At 37.1% G+C, this 22,176-nt stretch overlaps 1 protein-coding gene across 1 annotated transcript in view; it reads left to right on the forward strand.

The window, feature by feature from the left end:
* CSMD1 (CUB and Sushi multiple domains 1) overlaps positions 1–22,176 on the forward strand; it is a gene marked incomplete at its 5' end in the record, with an annotated part of 442,872 nt that overhangs the window by 216,567 nt on the left and 204,129 nt on the right. The window contains 2 exons of the mRNA XM_006163216.1: positions 2,597–2,713; positions 11,490–11,699. Coding sequence (XP_006163278.1) covers positions 2,597–2,713; positions 11,490–11,699 — 327 coding nt within the window. The remainder of the gene's footprint in view (positions 1–2,596; positions 2,714–11,489; positions 11,700–22,176) is intronic.

Below are 22,176 nucleotides of genomic sequence, written 5' to 3' on the forward strand. Positions count from 1 at the left end.
ACCTTCAAATGGAGCAGACTCTCCTCGTAATAGAAAAGAGAAATCTTCATAATGAATTATAAACTAATGACTAATGTCCCCAAAGAAATCTGCTTTAATAGAAAAAGGAATTTTTGGGAGAGTTTTTGGTTTTTTTTTTTTTTTTTTTTTTTTTTTTTTGAGAGGTTTTAGCTATAGGGCGCGTGCACTCGCCAGACAGAGACAGAGAGACAGAAAGCCAGAAATCACCCCCCAGGGAGGATGGCCATGCTGCAATCCCTTTTCCTCCATTCTCCTCTCAGGATCTTGGGCATGCACGCACACGCTCCTGGCATGAGTTTTAAGCCACCGGGTCCAGGACATGAACCGCAGTCGAGTACATGGGAGTCCAGTGACATAGCCATTACACTAACTGCTGGTCCCGAGAAATATCACTTTTACTAGACATTTGTTTTTCAGGTTTTATCATCAATATAGCATGTGTCATATTATCCGTCTTCCCTTTGGTTAGATATACATAGCTGTTGTCATTGCTAAAAAAGCTAAGGAAAGGGGCGTTACTGCCAAATATATTTAGATATGCCACTGAGATCCCCAAGTGTGTCTTCCGTGAGGTCTAGAGTCTTATGACCCAAGTACAAGCCAGAACCTACCTTTTCAAATTCTTGGTATCCCCCATGAGAAGCCACCTTGGGAGGCTTATACTCGACATAACATCAGAGTTGATATTGTCCAGACTTTCCTGAAACTTTGACCCATGTCCTGGAAAAATACACTTTTTCACTTTTTTAACTCACATCATGTTTGAAACCCCAAATATAATACTCCCACTAAAACAATGACCATATTCACTAGAGTTGCATTTTCCTTACAGTGAATTTACCATCATGATTAAAAATAAAATAAAAAGTGGTCGAGCAGGTGGTGTGGTGGTGAAGGTGGCTGGATTCCCACATGGCCAACCACAGCTCTGTTCTCAAACATGGTGGCTTGAAAATCATGTGGGGCACATGTGTATACGTGCCCAAAGTCCCAAGGGGAGAATAGAAGAGAAGAGTTTGCATTATGGCTATTCACCGTCTCTGTCTCTCTTTCTCTCCAGGAAGTCCACATGCCCTCTGGCAAAAAACCTTAAAAAAATAAAAAATGAAAAATAAATAAAAAAGTAAAAGGCTCCTCTACATGTACTAAGGGACTTCTGAAATATTTTGCCTAGAATAATTTTGTCTAAGGAGAGCCCTGTTAGAGTAAGAATAAGGTCATTTCATGTGACTTCCTGAAAAGAGGTGGCATCATTTGTACTATAGCCACTCCTCACTTAATGACAAACCTGTTTAATGACCTCTTGCTTGGACTTACGACCAATTCTCCAACATGGAGAATCCCCTCTCTCAGTCTTTATCTCATTCACAGCATCAGTCAGTATTCACTAACTGGAACATTACAGTTTCACGAGACTACATATTTCTATAAATTTCTATTTTATTCTGCACCTATAATAGTATTCAGAATAAATAAACATGATTACATAGGATTTGTATTATTGTGTCATGGTACGTCTTGGTGCTTCCTGGACTATATCTAATATATGCTATTGTGTGGATAGAATTATATTATTGTAGTGCGATATCACATGATAGTGATTAGAAAATACCCTAGGACACCATGACAAGCCACAAGACATACGCCTTCAAGATCTTGACTTATAGACCAAGTTGCTAATGACTAAGTTGTAGGGACAGAACTTGGTTAATTTAGGAATGTTTGTATTGTTTGAAATGCAAGGAATTGCCATTTACATAGGCCACAAATGGTCAAATATTAGAATTTTACATGCTCAAACCTACATCTTTGGCATTTTTTTAAAAATAAAATAATTTTCCTTTATAGTCAAACCTCAGAGAGAGTAGCCTACCATGCTATTCACAGATACTCACTGAGAGAAGGCTAACTAACTTCATTCCCATCATCACAAATTAAGGTTTCCTGGAGAAAAAGCTGTTGCCATCATCTATGTTCTAAAATTTAAAAATCAGTGATAATGTGTCCTGGTTAAAACTTGAGTCCTGGAACCAGTCACAACTGGAATGCTCTGGTTGTGCTGTTTACCAGAAATATCACATGAGGCAGATTTCTTCATTTCTGCAAGTTTTGGTTTTCTTATCTCTAATAGGGAGCTAAAATAATCCCAACTTTTAAGGGTTGCTAGGAGAGTTCAGTGATATAGCATAGTTAGCTTATCATGGACAGAAGAACATAGTTAATGCACAATAAATAGTAACTAACACAACCACTCAGTAAGTAGCAGCTGATAAACTGAAGTCAATTTGATGCCCAACTGAAATGAGAATAGTAAATGGACTAAACTTGAATGACAACCTCTGAGGACCACAAGAAGATTTGAAACAAAATCTCTATCCTTAAGCAATTGGCATGGAGGAGGGAGGCTTAAACCCATCAATAATTAAAGCACATTACATTGTATCCTGTAATTAGGGGCAAAATTCCCTTATGAGACCTGCTCTCCCTTAGCATAGTAGAGTTGAGAGGGTTGGGTTAGATACTCTTGGGAGAAAGTCAGAACCCACTGGACTGATGGCTCTCCTCCATTCCACAGCAACCTGCGGAGGGGCGCTGAGCAACATGGGAGGAGTGATCTTGAGCCCGGGTTTTCCAGGTTCCTATCCCAACAACTTGGACTGCACCTGGAAGATCTCCTTGCCCATTGGCTATGGTAAGTGAATAGTTCTAATTCCTTCAACTTCAAGCTTTGCATGTCTATTTTGGAACAAATTAAGCTCAATAAAAAAAGTGTCTTTATTCTGTTGACATAACTGTGTCTTTAATTGAAAGTGGCTTACAGATTTAAATAAAGCTTTGGCAGAGTAACTTTGAGAACTAAGTTATTTAAAAAATCAATTCAGCCATGTAACTCTTTTCAAGGCAAATTAAATTAACTGAATGATGATATAGTAGGCACATGAAGTGCACAGTGTAGCCTCCCTAATGCAATTATCAGTCTCTTCATTTATAATGCCACCTTTCCTATCGATCTCTGGAATTCAGTGATGGTTATTATTTCTTCAGGATGATTTTGAAGGTTTTTTTTTTTATTGTAACGCATTTAAAATTAAATATAAGCCATATTTTGAAAAGATAGTATTGTTTGATCATTTTTATTATATATCTCATTGATAAGTTCATGAAAATGGTTTTTATTTAGTTATCAACCTTCAGGTTAACCACCTTAAATAATTTATAACTTTAATTGTTATAGGCACTGAAACTGCCTCTGGCCTCTCTTCAAAAATGCATAGTCTTTGTGAAGTATTGATTCCCTCTCTTGCCTTTCCTTGCCTCCCTCACATGTTTCTTGGTAATTTTGTTAATTTATTTAAGTTTCTTCCACCTGTGATTTTTCTCTAATGCACACACTGTAGGTAGACTAATGTAGGTATTCAGTGGCATCGTTTGAGGAAGAACAATAAAAGACAAAACCCATCTGTCCCAACTGTGGTGGCTTGCAGTACTAAGGTACTGCACTCTGTAGGCTGGGCCCATCTGGGAGACCTGAGTTCAATTACTGGTCCAGTGTAAAAACTGGGTGCAGTGGAATGCGCCTATAATCCCAGCAACTAGGGGAGGCTGAGACAAGAATATCGAGCTCAAAGCTGGGTTGGTAACATAGTGAGACTGTCAAAACAAGAAAAAGCTAAACATGGTGGTGCCCACCTGTAGCCCCAGCTGGGATGTGGAGGCAAGAAGAATGCAACATGGTGAGATTCTACTTTAAAAAAACAAGAATAGGGCCAGTAGGTGGTGTGGTAGTAGAGCCCCGGGATCCCAGATGGTCACTCCATGGTTGGAATTCCAGACGCTGTGGTTTGAAGAACATGCCAAGTGCATGTGTGTGCATGCACAAGATCCCAAGAGGTGAATGAGGAGAAGGGATTTTGGCATGGCCATCTCTGCTGAGGGATGATTTTTATCACTTTCTGTTTTTCTCTCTCTCTGGGTGAGTGTATATGCCCTATAGAAGAAATAAAACAAAACGAACAAACAAAAAACTAAAACAAACAAAAGTAATCCCAGAAACTATATTAGCTATTTTTTTGTGTTATTATTACACATATTTTCTACTTTTCTTTTAAAACTAATTAGAAACATTCTACTCATGAATGGGCATAAACATTGTCTTAACTTGTTCTCTCTCTTTCTCACTTTTTATTTTGTCAGAGAGTGTGTGTGTGTATGTGTGCTCATCAGAGACAGAGAGAGAGAAATGAGAAAGCAACCCCCTGTGGGGTGTGGTTACACCTCAGTCTCTCTTGATTTTTCCATCCCGTGGGACTATAGGTGCGTACACACAACTACCTGGGTTTTTTGGGTTCTTTTTGCTACCTGGGCTGAGATTCCAACCAAGGTCAGTCATCTAACTCCCTTCTCAACTTTACTGTTCTATCATTTCTGAGAATGATATTGTTTCCTATATTACATTTTAGTGTTCAGTTATAAACCATTATGTAAGAAAAGAACTTCAGTTAAACCAAAATATCAGAATTCATGTTCAGAATCTATAAATCTAAAACAAATTTATTTGAAGAAAGATTGAAATTAAAAAAGTATAAAATATCTTTAAAATTATGTTAATCCTTAAAAATACATAATATTGTGGGTGAGAAAATTTATTTGGTATGCTGTAATGAAACACAGTGATTCATTTAAAAAAAATAAAGGGGGGAAATGGTGTTCAAAGAAGAACTAGAAGAAAAGGCAAAAATGAAATTTTATCTCTTAAATTGTACCTGCATAAAAAATAGTAAGACTATCTCTAGCTTTTTAGAATACTGTTATGCTTCAGAATGATTTGCTATAGATTAATGTAAGTAAAGCACCTGATTTGCCTATGATTAATGTATGACCTATATAAATTTCTGAGTAAAAAGAAATTTGCTAGATAGGCATGTATGTTGTAAGTTGTGGCTGGTTCCCTGACATGGTGAGTATTTGAAGTTTTTTTTTTTTTTTCCCCCCAAGGGTTTTTTTTTTTTTTTTTGATTAAGTAATTCAAAGCACTTTGCAGATTCCAAGAAAATTTTACTACCTAGTTTTTAACTCCAATTTAGTTTCATAGTTGAAAACTCTTAATTAGTTCTATATATTTCTAGAGTTCTTTCATTTTCACCTCTTCTTTGTAATTTCTGTCACCCCATAGCTTCACACAGGACTCAAAATAACATCAAGACCCTTGCTCTCAAATGCCAAAGCACATCTCAGCTGCACGTAAAATATTTCATCTGGGTCATCTGAAGGCCTTGCAGTCGCAGCTGTAGATTCTCCTATTTGATTCCCCATTTATACCCACAGCATTACTTTTATCCCAGGTCCCTTTCCTTCCTCTGAAGCTTGTCTTATTTTTGGCAGTACGTTTTTCCCAAAATTTCCCAAATGATAAGCAAATATCATTTTCTCATGGAAATTTTGAAAAAGTAAGTTTGCAGTTGAATCGCAGTAATCTGCATTTGTTTGTCTAGCATTCTAGACGTTTCTTATACAAGAAGAAAAGTGGGGATATAGTAGAGGTATATCTTTTTATTATAATTTCTCCCTTGTTTAACCTCTCATAAGTTAATTTTGTATTTTATTAGAGCTCAAACTCTAGAATGATTCTGGCATAGTCCATGTAATGACAGCTCAAGAAAGGGCTCCTGATTTCCTAGTGGGACAAGAAGGGAGACTGGAAAGGTAGGGCAGCTGTTGCTGCCAATGTCACAATAAATGTCTTACCTGTCTTGTGCTGTGATGATCTTGGTAAGCAAGTTGGAAAATAAGACGAAAAAGGCATTTCCTCCTTAACGCTAAGGAAAAGCATATATGCTATAAATAGCTTGCGTAAGTAATTATGTTAGATTTAACCAGTTCTTCCTACTGATGGTACAAATGACATAATACAGTCACTACCCTGCCCTTTCCTTATATTTTCTGCGTGTGTGTGTGTGTGTGTGTGTGTGTGTGTGTGTGTATATGTAAAGTGGCCTTCTATTAGCCCTGTCTCTTCCATGATGTTCAGAAAACAATATTAAGTACTTTAAAAACAATGTTGTTTTTTTTGTATATTTTCATTTGTTTGTTTTTGTATTAACTCTGACAATTTCATCAAGTAAATGGAAATGGTAAGAAATTTGCTTATTTAAGCCCCAATATGAATGACTTCTTTGTTAGGAATTACATGTAGTTAAACTTGGAACCATAAGTAACAAGGAAAATGGTTTCTTAGATGAGGTTCGTGCATTTTACTGTGTACAGGAGGTATGGGTGGAGATAGAGGGTTACACCATGGATCCCCAAGACCTAGGTCCAGATGCTCTGATTCAGTGTGTCTGGATGAATGAGCTGAAGAATTCTGCACTTACACAAAACACCCCCAGTTCATTGGATGCTAGATTCAATTTCAGGAAACATTTGGAAGAGTAGTTTCGATCTAAGTAAGATGAGAAATGCAGTTTCTTATAAGAATCTTTAAAAAAAATAAAATTATTTATTTTATTTTTATTATTATTTTAGTTTACTATAGGGCACATGTGCTCTCCAGAGAGAGGGAGAAAGTGGGAAAGCAAGCTCCCAGGTCCAGGACTCTAACTATGGTCAGTCATGTAAGAGCCCAGTACCTCAACCACCACATCACCTGCTGGCCTCCTCTTATAAGGTTCTTACAAGTATTGCTTATTTAGGATAAATTGCTTTGGGGTAAAACAAATGACTAAAGCATGGGATTTGGGCAAATTTGAAATAAAAAGAGAATACTGAGTATAAAATGGCATGATAAATCAAAATTTTAAAGTGAATTACCGAAACAAACAAACAAAAAATTCTACTATTCTTCCTGAGTAATTTAAATGCAATTTCTATTGTTTAAAAATTGTCTCTAGTACTAAACACACATATTTTCTGTTTCCTTGATTGTGAGTTTTGGAATCTGGTTTCTCAGAACATAGCTGCTATAGTGGTAAGAGTGGGACTAGGCCCACGGCCACAGGCAGTAGGGTTACTGCTATGCTGGAAGCTACATGGGAAGGCCCAGGGTTCAGTTCCAGGTCTACCTGAACTTAAAACAAAAATCAAGTGACGACAGCTCCTCTAATTACCCTGAATAATATTACTGACTTCTGAGGAAAAATATATTTGAAGTCTTTTATTCCTGAAGGATTTTTATTGGGTTTTAAGACTTGATCGAATCTTTCTATATAACTGGATGTATATGGGATCGATAGCTAGATGATCCAGTCTACAAGTTAAGCAGCTACCATCTTAGTCAAATAATTCTTTTGATGAATCCAACCCCCACCCTGTCCCATGACTGTAGCTCAATCAACAGTTCAATTAAATAGACAAAAGTGATGGGTTGCTTTGGCATCTTATGAAAACCCACCTTTGTCTTACTTCTCTAATTATTCATTCTGGCAACACCTGTTTTCCACAGCCTGCCTCTGTGACACAATATAACTCCTCTCTTGAAATGATCAAAACCATTCTGGCTGAAAGGACTTGAGCAGTATGCAATATTTGTGGTGTTGGCTCAGAATTTGTGCTCTGAGTTTGACTGAATGGAGACCTCGACTCAATTACTGGTGTTATAAACTTTCACAAGTTACAAAAATGATTTTAAACTGTTTCTTCTATTTTTAAAAAATATATCTGTCTCTTAGGGAGGCTTTGAAGCAATGTAAATGGCTAGTGTAAAGGCATTACTTAAGCATTAACTTTAATAGCTTAACCAAATTCTCCCACGTTTTTATGTCATTTTCTTTCCTTTTCACTGACTTGGGTTGCTATTTTCTGTTGCTTTGGCACATTTCAATCAACTCAAAAGTTCTGTCTCTATTTCCTTGAAAATGGCTAAGGGCTCAATTAACAGAAATATCACATTTTTTTCTACTTTATCGTTGTCTTTTATGATGTAAAACAATGACACTAATACTGCACATAGTACTGTCCAAAATTACTATGCCTTTGGACCATCTGAAAGCATAGGCCAATATAAGAGTCTTCAGAACAGTCACTAAATTCCTTAACTATGAATTCACTCATTTTCTATGTGTTTATTACATATTGAAGATGTGAAAACAGCACAACCAATATTTGTAAGTTTTATCAACTAAAAACAAGGCTTTAACTCTGAAATAATTGTCATATTACTATTAAAATTTTTGTCAAATCCCAAAGGCAAAAAATTCTTTGTGGAGGTGACTCTTTTCTGGCAATTAATTTTCAATATGTAACTATAATCAGATGAGAATTGGCTGTGTAAATTCCACCAAAGATAGACGTTCAGATTGCTTTCCTTGTTGGAACAGTGTATTTCTCTCTCTCTTAGTTTTTTTAAAAGCCTTCTATGAGATAATAAAAGGATAACTAGGTTATGCTTATTTTAATCCCTTCATTTGGGCTTTATGATGTCAAACTGGAAGCAATTCGCTGAAAATTAGATAGCTAAATAATTCTATTTTAAGCCAGATTAGAGCTAGACTCTGTTCTATTTCCTGATATGTATTAGGTGTTTGATATGTGGCTGTATAATTTATCCTGCTTAAAATGATAATTTTGTTCACAATATTATAATTGTCATAATTCCATTTCCATTTCAAGTTTAATTCCAGATCAGTAAAAAGCCACTGTCACTATATCCTATACTTTTGAGACATTGGCCATCTTCAATTATTCCACTCCTTGATCTGCTTGCTGTCTTTCATTTCTTTCGAGGCTCTGTCATTCCGTGAATTTCAAAATGAGTGTCTGGATAAATATATCTAAAGTCTGCATATGCATGTCTGAAATGAGCACATTTTAAGCCCTGCTACTTGATTTTAAATGGTCTAATCTTGCCCTAGTTTTCCATCCCATCAGCTGCTTTTTGGACAGAAATAGAAATGTCAGTAACTCAACAGGTTGATTTTGGCTGTTCTTGTGTGTGACTTTCTTGTTTCTACCTTGTAGTGACAAATATGGTGGATATTTATGAAACTCAGTTTCAATGTCTCTTATGTAGTCACACAAAAAGGATTCTTTAGTATAGTTTATTAGTAACAAAACTCTTTTATAAATTAGATCTTTGAGCCAAACTACAAAAGAAAACTGTGCTTTTAGTTAAGCCATGGATACGGGAATAAATAAGGGAACAAATTATACACGGATGTGTCATCTACTAGTGAAACTGTCATAGCAGTCCATTGGGTACAATTCAGAATAGAGACAGACATAGATCCACTAGCTCACATTTTCTTCCACTTTCCCTCCCCACTTTTTTCCCTCCCCGCTTTTTTTCCTCATGCTTCTAATTTCTTTTGACTGAAAATATTTGCTGGGCTTAAGTTCATTGATGGCTATTCAGTGAAGAGCAATAGTTGACATTTTAGAATACACACACACACACACACACACACACACAAATGTTTTCAAGTTAAAGAATTGTTTCATCTTTCTTATATGTAGTATATCATATCAGAATGGCCAAGGCAACCAGAAACTGGAATATTTCTTTCCTGACTGCTGATATGCTAGTAATGAATAGGCCTGGACCATGTATATGACGCTAACTGCTCATCTTACTGGGTATTCCAATTTTGCTCCATTTCTTAGAGATCTTTCTTTTCCTTCTGTTTTTGATTCCTCAGCTTATTTCCAAGATTTCCACATACTGTTTTCTTTGTTAGTTCTTTTTCAATTTAGTTTGAACAAATTTAACACAAACCAATATTCTCCAAGAAGTGCAATATCTTTAATACCATGAGATTGTTAGTTCCCATCTGATCTCTTTAGATGCTGTGCCAGAAAATGTAAGGACTTTGTCGGGCAGAGCTTGGTGGAAACCTAGCTCTTCCCTGTCCTGTGCTACACTAGACAAAATGCCTAACATTTCTGGACCTTAGTTTGCTTATCTATAAAATTATGATTATACTGATTATCTTGCTGGGAAAGAAGTTAGTAAATTGGATCCCAAGTCTAGCAGTTGGCCTTACACCGTGCAAACCAGAAAGGGCCACTACTCTCTCACTCTTCTTCACAAAGTTTTATCCTTAATTAATAAAATAGTTTTTCTTTAGTTTGACTATGAACATCATTGAGTACATTTAAGTTTTTCATTCCAAACCTCTTTAGCTTGAGACTATTTTTCCTCCCTTTTTCACTGAATTCTGGCTTTTGATAACTGCATTTTTCCTAGACACAAGTATCAATGATAAATTTGCTTAAGTTTTTGTATGCCTGTGCACTTAACTAGATGTACAAGTCAGCATTATCTTTAATTTTCTTATTCTATAGCACATAATATGCCAGACAAAAAAAAAATAAAGCTCTTCTTGCCTGTCAAAAATGAGAGAACAATACAAAGTAAAGTTTTTGAAAGATATTCTCAAAGAGCTATTGGTATTCTCAGCTTAATCTTCACTGTCCAATTTAATTGCTTGGATTTAGGCAAAGGCTAATGTCTTTGGATTTCTATATAAGCTATTTAAATGAATTAAATATTTTAGACACAGTAGTCAAATGAATTTTCAAAAGTGACATAATACCATACCGAACAACTCTACGTTACTTCCACTTTCTTCTAAATTGCCAGTTATAGCTGATTTAGTACACAGATCAATATGATGCTAGAGATCTTGGTCATTTGAACAGTCTTTTGGTATGTTGAGCTGTGCAAAGCTGTTAAGATTTTACCGTCAGAGTTATACTGGACTTTATTAGATTGTGTTTCTTCTGAACATCAACAATTGACTTGGCATGCATACCATGGTTGATGATAGTCACTTGCTAAACCAAGAAATATCTTTTGCAATGGTATGATCGACCAGTTAGATTAAAAGTCATTTTTAGTATTTCTTTATTATTATTTCATGGTCTTTATGGTCTTTTATACATTCAATTGCATTAGCTAGCTTACAAAGTGAATATTCCAACATGTGTACATTTCTCTCTAGATCAATTGATAATACTATAAAATTATCTTCAACAAATAATACCACATTTCTTTATCCCATTAATTCTTTGCCTCTCTATTTTTCTTCTAAATGTCACTTTAAAGTTTGCTGTATTTTTTAGCCCAATATTGGCTTTTTCCTTGATAGAGCCATAAATTAACTTTAGAGAACAATCTTATATTTAGTGTTATAATTCTTAAAGCAATGGACAAAAATCATGCATTTGTGTGCTAGTAACCATTCTATGAATAATGCCTATATGTCTCTGTGCTGTACTGCTACCGATAGTCGTAGTTCACAAACAAATTGACTTATGGATATTCATTGCAGGAACAAAGATCATGTAGCTCATAGTAGGGATATACTCCCCAGTTGAACCCAGTTGCTTTGTAATCCAAGACATGCTCTTCTCCAATATACTGTTCAGTCTTAAAGAGAGATACTCTCTGTGGAGGTTTATATGGTTGCTTTCAATAAATATCAATTTTATGAATGTTGGTATAAATGCTCACTAATTTTGCATTTTTCCCATAGGTGCACATATTCAGTTTCTGAATTTTTCTACTGAAGCTAATCATGACTACCTTGAAATTCAGAATGGTCCCTACCACACCAGCCCCATGATTGGACAGTTTAGTGGCACGGATCTACCTTCAGCATTGCTGAGTACGACACACGAGACACTCATCCACTTTTACAGTGACCATTCCCAAAACCGGCAAGGATTTAAACTTGCTTACCAAGGTAAGTTTCAATAGATGAATATGCTAATTACATTTCAATCACATTTAAAAGTCAGTCTCCCTTATTGGTGGAAAACTTATACAGCCAAAATAATTTTTAGCAGAATGTTGGTTTCTTATTGGTGGAACCATTCCTGTTCAAGAGCATACAGGTAAAGACATAGGCAGGAAGGGGGATGTTCAGATATGGCTGTCATCTGAGCTTTACCCATTGTCACTTCCCACCATCTTGCACTTGCTCCCATGGCTGTCCTCACAGACCTGCCTGACCATATAGCCAGGCCATCACAGAGTTGTCTTATTTGTCACTGTATCTTCTACTACAGATGGGACTCCATTCATGGCACAGGGGATCACATAAGATGCAGAGCGTCACGCCATAATGGAAGTGGGTCTGAAAGTATCTTTCTGCATATTTATACCTTCTCTTAGCACAAGATAATGGTCATATAGACTGTTCAAACTATGTCAGGAAAAAATAGACAATGTAATGACTAAACTTTATTCTTATTTTATCCATCCAAATGTGCAATCTCGAAGAAAAGTTTGGATCAACCATTATCAGAGCATTTTTGACATGTGAAAAAGTTCAACATTTCATTTTATGGAATGTAATTTAACTGGCCTTTTCTTGAATATTGCTAAATCAAATGAAGTGAAAATGTCAAATCTAGGGCTTATTTTTTTTTAATAGCTAAATCACTTGCTTTCTTTAATTTCACAGTTTGACCTCAGAAATATATTTTATTACTGTCAAAGGCAAGTATTCTAGATTGAACTCATAGACATTGTTGCTTACATTCTCAGCAGAAGTTAAAATATAGACATAGATTTAACAATAGAGTTCTCTTAAAATAAGAATCGATGGGACCAACAGATGGCAGAATGGTTATATCACTTAACTCCCACATAGTTGACTATGGTTTGAATCCTGAAGCTGGTGGCTTAAAACTCAAGCTGGGCATATGTGTATGTGCCCAAGATCCTGAAAGGATAATGGAGAAGGGATTGTAGCGTGTACATTCACACTCGGGGATGATTTCTTGCCTTTCTGTCTCTCTGGGGAGTGCATTCACCCTATAGCAAAAAATGACTCTAAGGACAATAAAGAGAGAGAGAGAGACAGAGAATCAAGTAGGAGGAAAACAAAAAAATAATCCTAGATTTGTAAACAGTGTATCTATAAACATTGCCAGAATTTCTCTATGATACATCGTGATTTTCATCATTCTCCATCTTTATTTTTACCCCCCACCCCCAGCAAACAGTGCTGCTTCCTATTTGAAAGTCACTAACACACATACACACACACAAAGGACATAAGAGAGGAAGCAACTTTCTACCACTAGGTGCAGATCTGCGTGAACACCCACCTAGTCTGCTCGTTTTCTTTTCTTTTTTTTTGGAGAGGTTTTTGCTATAGGGCACGTGCATTCACCAGAAAGACATAAACAGAGCGACATAAAGTGAGAAATCACTCCCCAGAGGGGATGGCCATGCTGTAATCACTTCTTTTCCATTCTCTCAGGATCTTGGGCACACACGCACATGCGCCCGGCATGAGAGTAAGCCACCAGGTCAGGGACTTGAACTGTGGTTGACTACATGGGAGTCCAGCGACATAGCCATTATGCCAAATGCTGGTTCCTCTGCTCCTTTTCATTGCAAATGTAAGAGAATCATTTTCCTATGTAAAGAAATTCCATCTGCTGCTCCAGGTATTTCTTTCTACTTTGTCAGAGACATCAAGATAGGAATTATCATCTACTTCTGCATTTTGAGCTAAGACCACTCTATCAGATCTTTTCAATAGTGTTTCCATTATATTCCCTCTCTCTCTCTCTCTCTCTCTCTCTCTCTCTCTCTCACACACACACACACACACACACACACATACAGAAGTGTGTTCATGCAATCAGTGATAAGTATAATTGTGAAAATTCAGTTTTGGTTAAATTTTTGAACTAATTTGAGTTCTACAGTTGAATCACATCCCATGAATCAGTGACTAGATCTACTTAATCTTCATGGGAAAACACAATCCAGGGTCTTCTCTACAAATCAGCTCTCTTTGACTGTAAATTATGAAAACCTAACTCAATCTAGTTAAAGAAGTATAAGGTTACCACTGGATGGACTTAGGCTTAACTGGAATCTAGGCCTTAATGGCATAAGGATTCCATTGTCGCAGTTAGGTCATCAGGAAACTCATGATGTATTTTTCTGTTTTTCTATACAAAAATGTATCATGACTTTCCCAACAACCCAATAGTTTTCTTAATCATCTTTTCTAATATACATGGGGGATATAACCCAATCTAAATATGCTTTAGTCATCAAAGACAAGAATCCTCTTCTCCTAGAACAATTGGTAAACATTTTAAAGCCACCATCTTAGTAGGGTAGATAGATAATGTGATCTACCTCTGTCCCATCATGAGACCAGGTGAATAAGTGTTATGCTTTAGCTCAGCTGGGGTCACACGGGTCAGAAAATATGACTGAAATTGATAAACTTTATCAAAATACATGGTTTGTGGACAAAGGAGTAATTTTCTTTATGAAGGGGCCTGGGAAAATAAACAAAATATGCCATGAATCCATCATCTAACTGAATTAAAACTATGCATAAATAATACATTTGTATTCAGACCTTCATTAATGTTTTTGCCTACACATCTGCATTTGCTCTTTAAAAAACATTTTCAGTTGTCTGAAAGTGCTAATTGTTTCTGTTTCACTATATTAAAATAATGGCTGGTTCCAGCAGGTGGCATGATAGTTAAGGTGCTAGATTCCCACATGGCTGACCATAGTTCAAGCCCCAGACCTGGATGCTTGAGTTCTCTCTCTCTCTTTCTCTCTCTGTCTCTTTCTTTCTCTCTCTGGTTAGTACACATGCCCTACAGCAAAATTAAAAACTAATAATAATAAATAAAAATTAAATATTTAAAACAAATAGTGGCAATAGTAAATTTCATTGAGCACTCTGTGCCACAGGCTGTGCTTGATTTTCACATCAATTCTAAGGTATGTTATTCACATTTTACAAACGATGAAACCAAGGCTCAGGGAGGTTGACCAAATTGTAGAAATCTGAACCACTATGTGTAGAACAATGATTTAAATCTAAGTCTGTTAGATGCCAAAGGAGTAATTATCAACCAGCTATTATATTTCTAATGAAGTTAGGGAAATGAGAATATCTTTGGTCTCTAAATTGAATCCTTTAATCACAGCATCAATTCCAAAACAATGTTTAAACCTAATGAAGTAAGTTTTAAAAGCCTGATTTTCTCTCTCAGTTAGCATAACCAGTCGATCATCCATGAACTGCAGAAAGTCAGCTCCAGGGAAAACTCCAATCATTGATTTCAGTGTGTAGACATGACACCTGACAGATTCACTTACTCATCTCCAGTTTTGTGGTTGCTAAAATAGCTTTGTGAAACATCAATGAGTCAAAGATTCTTTATAAATCCATGGAGCACATTTCTTGGATTTGGATATCAGGTGTTACCTTGTGTGGTGTGGAATCCAGATGTCAGCTATGGCTCCTTGGCCTCTTGTAGATACAGGTAAAATTACTCAGTAACTACACCATTTTATAGCCTCTAGAAACTCTCCCATGATTTATCTATCAAATATTTATAGCATTTTCTAAGAGTTTTATAGAGTTATAGTTTATATAGCATTTTGTAAGCGCTATATGCTTCCCTCTCCAATGCTCAAGGTCTATATGACTATCTTTTACAATTCCCAGTGGCTTAACATTTTCTCTAAGGCCAAAGTACTCACAACTCCTCTAAGTGTAAAATACTCAACAAATCCCAGCTTAGTAAGAAAAGACTTCATTGGGGAAGATTATTGCAAAAGAGGAAAAGTGTATTCTAATAGGGGGATGAGAGCTATGGCAGTTGGGAGAAGGCTCCAATGCTCATGAGATCTGTCAGTGTCCCAAGGGTTAGCAGAAATGAGTCATCCATTAAAAAGTGACATAATCAAAGCCGAGAGAACTAGGTGTGGAGGAGTAAGGTGGACAGGAGTTGGCATGATGGACTGTCCATCAAGGAATGTGTTACTCCAAGGCCAACCTACTCCCTTGAGTTGGTAAAGAGGAACTCTATACTGGGTCAGGTCGAAGGTGGCCCAATATTCAGAGACCTGGGGTAAAGAGAGAAGCCCAACCAAATTTGGGTTAACAGGCATTTGTTTCTATTAATCAGTGTGGAAAAGTGTTTAGTTAACTTTTTAAAAGACAGTGGAAGTTTGGAGGTCATTAGTGAACCTTAAAATAAGAATCGATGGGACCAACAGATGGCAGAATGGTTATATCACTTAACTCCCACATAGTTGACTATGGTTTGAATCCTGAAGCTGGTGGCTTAAAACTCAAGCTGGGCATATGTGTATGTGCCCAAGATCCTGAAAGGATAATGGAGAAGGGATTGTAGCGTGTACATTCACACTCGGGGATGATTTCTTGCCTTTCTGTCTCTCTGGGGAGTGCATTCACCCTATAGCAAAAAATGACTCTAAGGACAATAAAGAGAGAGAGAGAGACAGAGAATCAAGTAGGAGGAAAACAAAAAAATAATCCTAGATTTGTAAACAGTGTATCTATAAACATTGCCAGAATTTCTCTATGATACATCGTGATTTTCATCATTCTCCATCTTTATTTTTACCCCCCACCCCCAGCAAACAGTGCTGCTTCCTATTTGAAAGTCACTAACACACATACACACACACAAAGGACATAAGAGAGGAAGCAACTTTCTACCACTAGGTGCAGATCTGCGTGAACACCCACCTAGTCTGCTCGTTTTCTTTTCTTTTTTTTTGGAGAGGTTTTTGCTATAGGGCACGTGCATTCACCAGAAAGACATAAACAGAGCGACATAAAGTGAGAAATCACTCCCCAGAGGGGATGGCCATGCTGTAATCACTTCTTTTCCATTCTCTCAGGATCTTGGGCACACACGCACATGCGCCCGGCATGAGAGTAAGCCACCAGGTCAGGGACTTGAACTGTGGTTGACTACATGGGAGTCCAGCGACATAGCCATTATGCCAAATGCTGGTTCCTCTGCTCCTTTTCATTGCAAATGTAAGAGAATCATTTTCCTATGTAAAGAAATTCCATCTGCTGCTCCAGGTATTTCTTTCTACTTTGTCAGAGACATCAAGATAGGAATTATCATCTACTTCTGCATTTTGAGCTAAGACCACTCTATCAGATCTTTTCAATAGTGTTTCCATTATATTCCCTCTCTCTCTCTCTCTCTCTCTCTCTCTCTCTCACACACACACACACACACACACACATACAGAAGTGTGTTCATGCAATCAGTGATAAGTATAATTGTGAAAATTCAGTTTTGGTTAAATTTTTGAACTAATTTGAGTTCTACAGTTGAATCACATCCCATGAATCAGTGACTAGATCTACTTAATCTTCATGGGAAAACACAATCCAGGGTCTTCTCTACAAATCAGCTCTCTTTGACTGTAAATTATGAAAACCTAACTCAATCTAGTTAAAGAAGTATAAGGTTACCACTGGATGGACTTAGGCTTAACTGGAATCTAGGCCTTAATGGCATAAGGATTCCATTGTCGCAGTTAGGTCATCAGGAAACTCATGATGTATTTTTCTGTTTTTCTATACAAAAATGTATCATGACTTTCCCAACAACCCAATAGTTTTCTTAATCATCTTTTCTAATATACATGGGGGATATAACCCAATCTAAATATGCTTTAGTCATCAAAGACAAGAATCCTCTTCTCCTAGAACAATTGGTAAACATTTTAAAGCCACCATCTTAGTAGGGTAGATAGATAATGTGATCTACCTCTGTCCCATCATGAGACCAGGTGAATAAGTGTTATGCTTTAGCTCAGCTGGGGTCACACGGGTCAGAAAATATGACTGAAATTGATAAACTTTATCAAAATACATGGTTTGTGGACAAAGGAGTAATTTTCTTTATGAAGGGGCCTGGGAAAATAAACAAAATATGCCATGAATCCATCATCTAACTGAATTAAAACTATGCATAAATAATACATTTGTATTCAGACCTTCATTAATGTTTTTGCCTACACATCTGCATTTGCTCTTTAAAAAACATTTTCAGTTGTCTGAAAGTGCTAATTGTTTCTGTTTCACTATATTAAAATAATGGCTGGTTCCAGCAGGTGGCATGATAGTTAAGGTGCTAGATTCCCACATGGCTGACCATAGTTCAAGCCCCAGACCTGGATGCTTGAGTTCTCTCTCTCTCTTTCTCTCTCTGTCTCTTTCTTTCTCTCTCTGGTTAGTACACATGCCCTACAGCAAAATTAAAAACTAATAATAATAAATAAAAATTAAATATTTAAAACAAATAGTGGCAATAGTAAATTTCATTGAGCACTCTGTGCCACAGGCTGTGCTTGATTTTCACATCAATTCTAAGGTATGTTATTCACATTTTACAAACGATGAAACCAAGGCTCAGGGAGGTTGACCAAATTGTAGAAATCTGAACCACTATGTGTAGAACAATGATTTAAATCTAAGTCTGTTAGATGCCAAAGGAGTAATTATCAACCAGCTATTATATTTCTAATGAAGTTAGGGAAATGAGAATATCTTTGGTCTCTAAATTGAATCCTTTAATCACAGCATCAATTCCAAAACAATGTTTAAACCTAATGAAGTAAGTTTTAAAAGCCTGATTTTCTCTCTCAGTTAGCATAACCAGTCGATCATCCATGAACTGCAGAAAGTCAGCTCCAGGGAAAACTCCAATCATTGATTTCAGTGTGTAGACATGACACCTGACAGATTCACTTACTCATCTCCAGTTTTGTGGTTGCTAAAATAGCTTTGTGAAACATCAATGAGTCAAAGATTCTTTATAAATCCATGGAGCACATTTCTTGGATTTGGATATCAGGTGTTACCTTGTGTGGTGTGGAATCCAGATGTCAGCTATGGCTCCTTGGCCTCTTGTAGATACAGGTAAAATCACTCAGTAACTACACCATTTTATAGCCTCTAGAAACTCTCCCATGATTTATCTATCAAATATTTATAGCATTTTCTAAGAGTTTTATAGAGTTATAGTTTATATAGCATTTTGTAAGCGCTATATGCTTCCCTCTCCAATGCTCAAGGTCTATATGACTATCTTTTACAATTCCCAGTGGCTTAACATTTTCTCTAAGGCCAAAGTACTCACAACTCCTCTAAGTGTAAAATACTCAACAAATCCCAGCTTAGTAAGAAAAGACTTCATTGGGGAAGATTATTGCAAAAGAGGAAAAGTGTATTCTAATAGGGGGATGAGAGCTATGGCAGTTGGGAGAAGGCTCCAATGCTCATGAGATCTGTCAGTGTCCCAAGGGTTAGCAGAAATGAGTCATCCATTAAAAAGTGACATAATCAAAGCCGAGAGAACTAGGTGTGGAGGAGTAAGGTGGACAGGAGTTGGCATGATGGACTGTCCATCAAGGAATGTGTTACTCCAAGGCCAACCTACTCCCTTGAGTTGGTAAAGAGGAACTCTATACTGGGTCAGGTCGAAGGTGGCCCAATATTCAGAGACCTGGGGTAAAGAGAGAAGCCCAACCAAATTTGGGTTAACAGGCATTTGTTTCTATTAATCAGTGTGGAAAAGTGTTTAGTTAACTTTTTAAAAGACAGTGGAAGTTTGGAGGTCATTAGTGAACCAAGAATACCAAGAATCTTACCTAAGTCATGTGAGGAAGCAGATTTGTCCCACTAAGACTTTACCCAGAACACAAAAGAGTGGAGGATTTCCAAACATTCACTATTTTCCTTTTTTTTTTTTTCCTTTTTTAATGTTTTTGCCAAGGGCACATACCCTCGCTGGAGTGAAGGAGTGAGACGGAAAATGAGAAATTACCCCCCAGGGGGGTTGGGCATGCCACAATTCCTTCTCCTCCATTCACCTCCTGAGATTTTGGGCATGCACATACACATGATTTTCAAGCCACCAGGTCCAGGAATTGAAATGCAGTTGGCCATGTGGGAATCCAGTGCGTGTGTCATCTGCTGGCCCATGTTTTCTGAGATTATTATGGTTGGGGTAAAACTCAGCATTGTCACTTGGTAGAGAACAGGGAAAGATTGAGGTTATAGAAACTTCTCCTAAAATTAGTGATCTCAACACAAAATGGCCAACTTTCCAGGTAGCAGGTTTTCTGTAAGAAAACTGCTCCTCAGGGACCAGCAGATGGCATAGTGGATATATCACTGGTCTCCCACATGGCCGACCACAGTTTGAGTCCCGGACCCAGGGTCATGAAACTCACATCAGGCACATGTGCATGTGTGTCTAAGATCCCAGGAGGAGAATAGGAGAAAAGGGATTGTGAGGTGACCATACCTCCCTAACCAGGAGATGATTTCTTACTTACTCAAAGTCTCTGTCTCTGTATCTCTGTCTCTCTCTCTTTGGCAAGTGCTTGTGCCCTAAGGCAAAAACCTCTTATTAAATACATAATAAATAAATAAATATAACTACTCCTGCAATAAAACACTCCACCCAGGTCAAAAAGAAAAGTGACAAAAGTTAAATATGCAAAACCCAATAAAAATGGAAAGAACTCAACATAAAATGGTTGAATTAGGAAGAAATCTGGACTTAAAGAATAGCAGTAGAGAAAATGTAACTTATTTATACTTAAGAACATGCTGAGCTAAAATTTTGCCTTCTGTATAAATGACTGAATATAGATTATCATGTGTTTTAAAGTTGATTAATTTATGTGAGACAAAGATACCCCAGCAGGATCTTCATTCCATGATCCACCCTCACCTCAGGCAGCCCAGATCAGGAGCATGTACACGTCCAGTGAGGACATGGAGACCCCAGGACCTGAACTTGGGGCCTTTCTATAAAGGCCCCAGTGTATTATCACTGCACCAATGGCTGGTCTAAGTCATTTTTCTTGTGATTAAAGAATTTCTCTTATGGTCTGTGACTCTTCTCTGAGCTTCTTGCTCTTATCTTGTTTTCCAGCCATCAAAATTACCTATAGGTAACTACAATTTAATTTATAAGCTTATAGACTGAACTTAGGGAACTCTCAAAAAACAAAAATAATAAACAAACCACAAGTAAATCTAAACTTAAATTATACGAGGGTCCCTGTTAGAGTTCTGAAGCAGCAACTATAAACTCTTAGGTTGTTGGAAAAGTCATGACATATTTTTCTATACAAAAATATGTTATGACAATACAAATGCATTATATGATGCGTATAAACTTTATATCTATATATATGGATATATATATATCCACATATATATATATATATATATCACTTGCCAAAGAGATGGAGAGAAAGTGAGAAATCATCCTTCAGGGCAAGGACAGATAATCATGCTGCAATCTCTCCTCCATTTTCTTCTCAGGATTTTGGCATGAACGCACACATGCTTGTCGTGGGTTTCAAGCTACCAGGTCCAGGACTTGAACCATGGCCAACCATGTGGGAGTGCAGCACTTAGCCACCTGCTGGCCCCACAAATAATATTATTAAGCACACAGGTCACCACCTGCAGCAGTCAGTGGCTACTTCCTTACAATTCTGGTTTCTAGGCTGCCTTGACCCATTTGACATTTTTTATATTCTGATAAAGTCCCATCAACTCTCATTTTCCTCCCATTAAATTCCACTCCCCCCCCCACGCTGCCTTGGTTTGTTTATTTTGAAGAAAAGGTCTGTATGATTACTCTCAATTTATTATGGGTACTAGGTTTAGCCTTCATAATTTCTGAACTACCAAAAACTACAACTCCTGTTCCTATAAAAGTTAAGCAAACTGAAAAGAAAAAATATGGACTATTATAAAGAAACATTTAAAAACGTTTTGAACCTGATATTTAAAATGTTCCCATGGAATATTGATATGAAAGAGTGAATGACTTGAATGATTATTCTTTTTGATGATACTTTACATTTTGAAAGAAGTATATACACTTGCATATAAACTTACAGATAATATATATATCTACATCACATATATGTATGTGTGTGTGTGTGTATAATCTGCAAGTTTCTCTTCTGCAACTGTACATTCCACCTGCTAGAAATAGTATGTGTATCACACTTGCTACCACAGGCTGCTAAACACTACTACTTTTACAGCATTTATATAAAATAACTTTTTTTTTTGAGAGGTTTTCGCTATAGGGCGCGTGCGCTCGCCAGACAGACAGAGAGCGACATAGAGACAGAAAGCGAGAAATCACCCCCGGGGGCGGGGGATGGTCACGCCGCAATCCCTTCTCCTCCATTCTCCTCTCAGGATCTTGGGCACGCACACACACGTTCCCGGCGTGAGTTTTAAGCCACTGGGTCTGGGACACGAACCGCGGTCGACTACATGGGAGTCCAGCGACATAGCCATTACGCTAACTGCTGGTTCCCTATAAAATAACTTTTGATTCTCATTC

Source organism: Tupaia chinensis, unplaced genomic scaffold, assembly GCF_000334495.1.
Source record: "Tupaia chinensis unplaced genomic scaffold, TupChi_1.0 Scaffold141517_1, whole genome shotgun sequence".
Classification (NCBI taxonomy): Eukaryota; Metazoa; Chordata; class Mammalia; order Scandentia; family Tupaiidae; genus Tupaia; species Tupaia belangeri.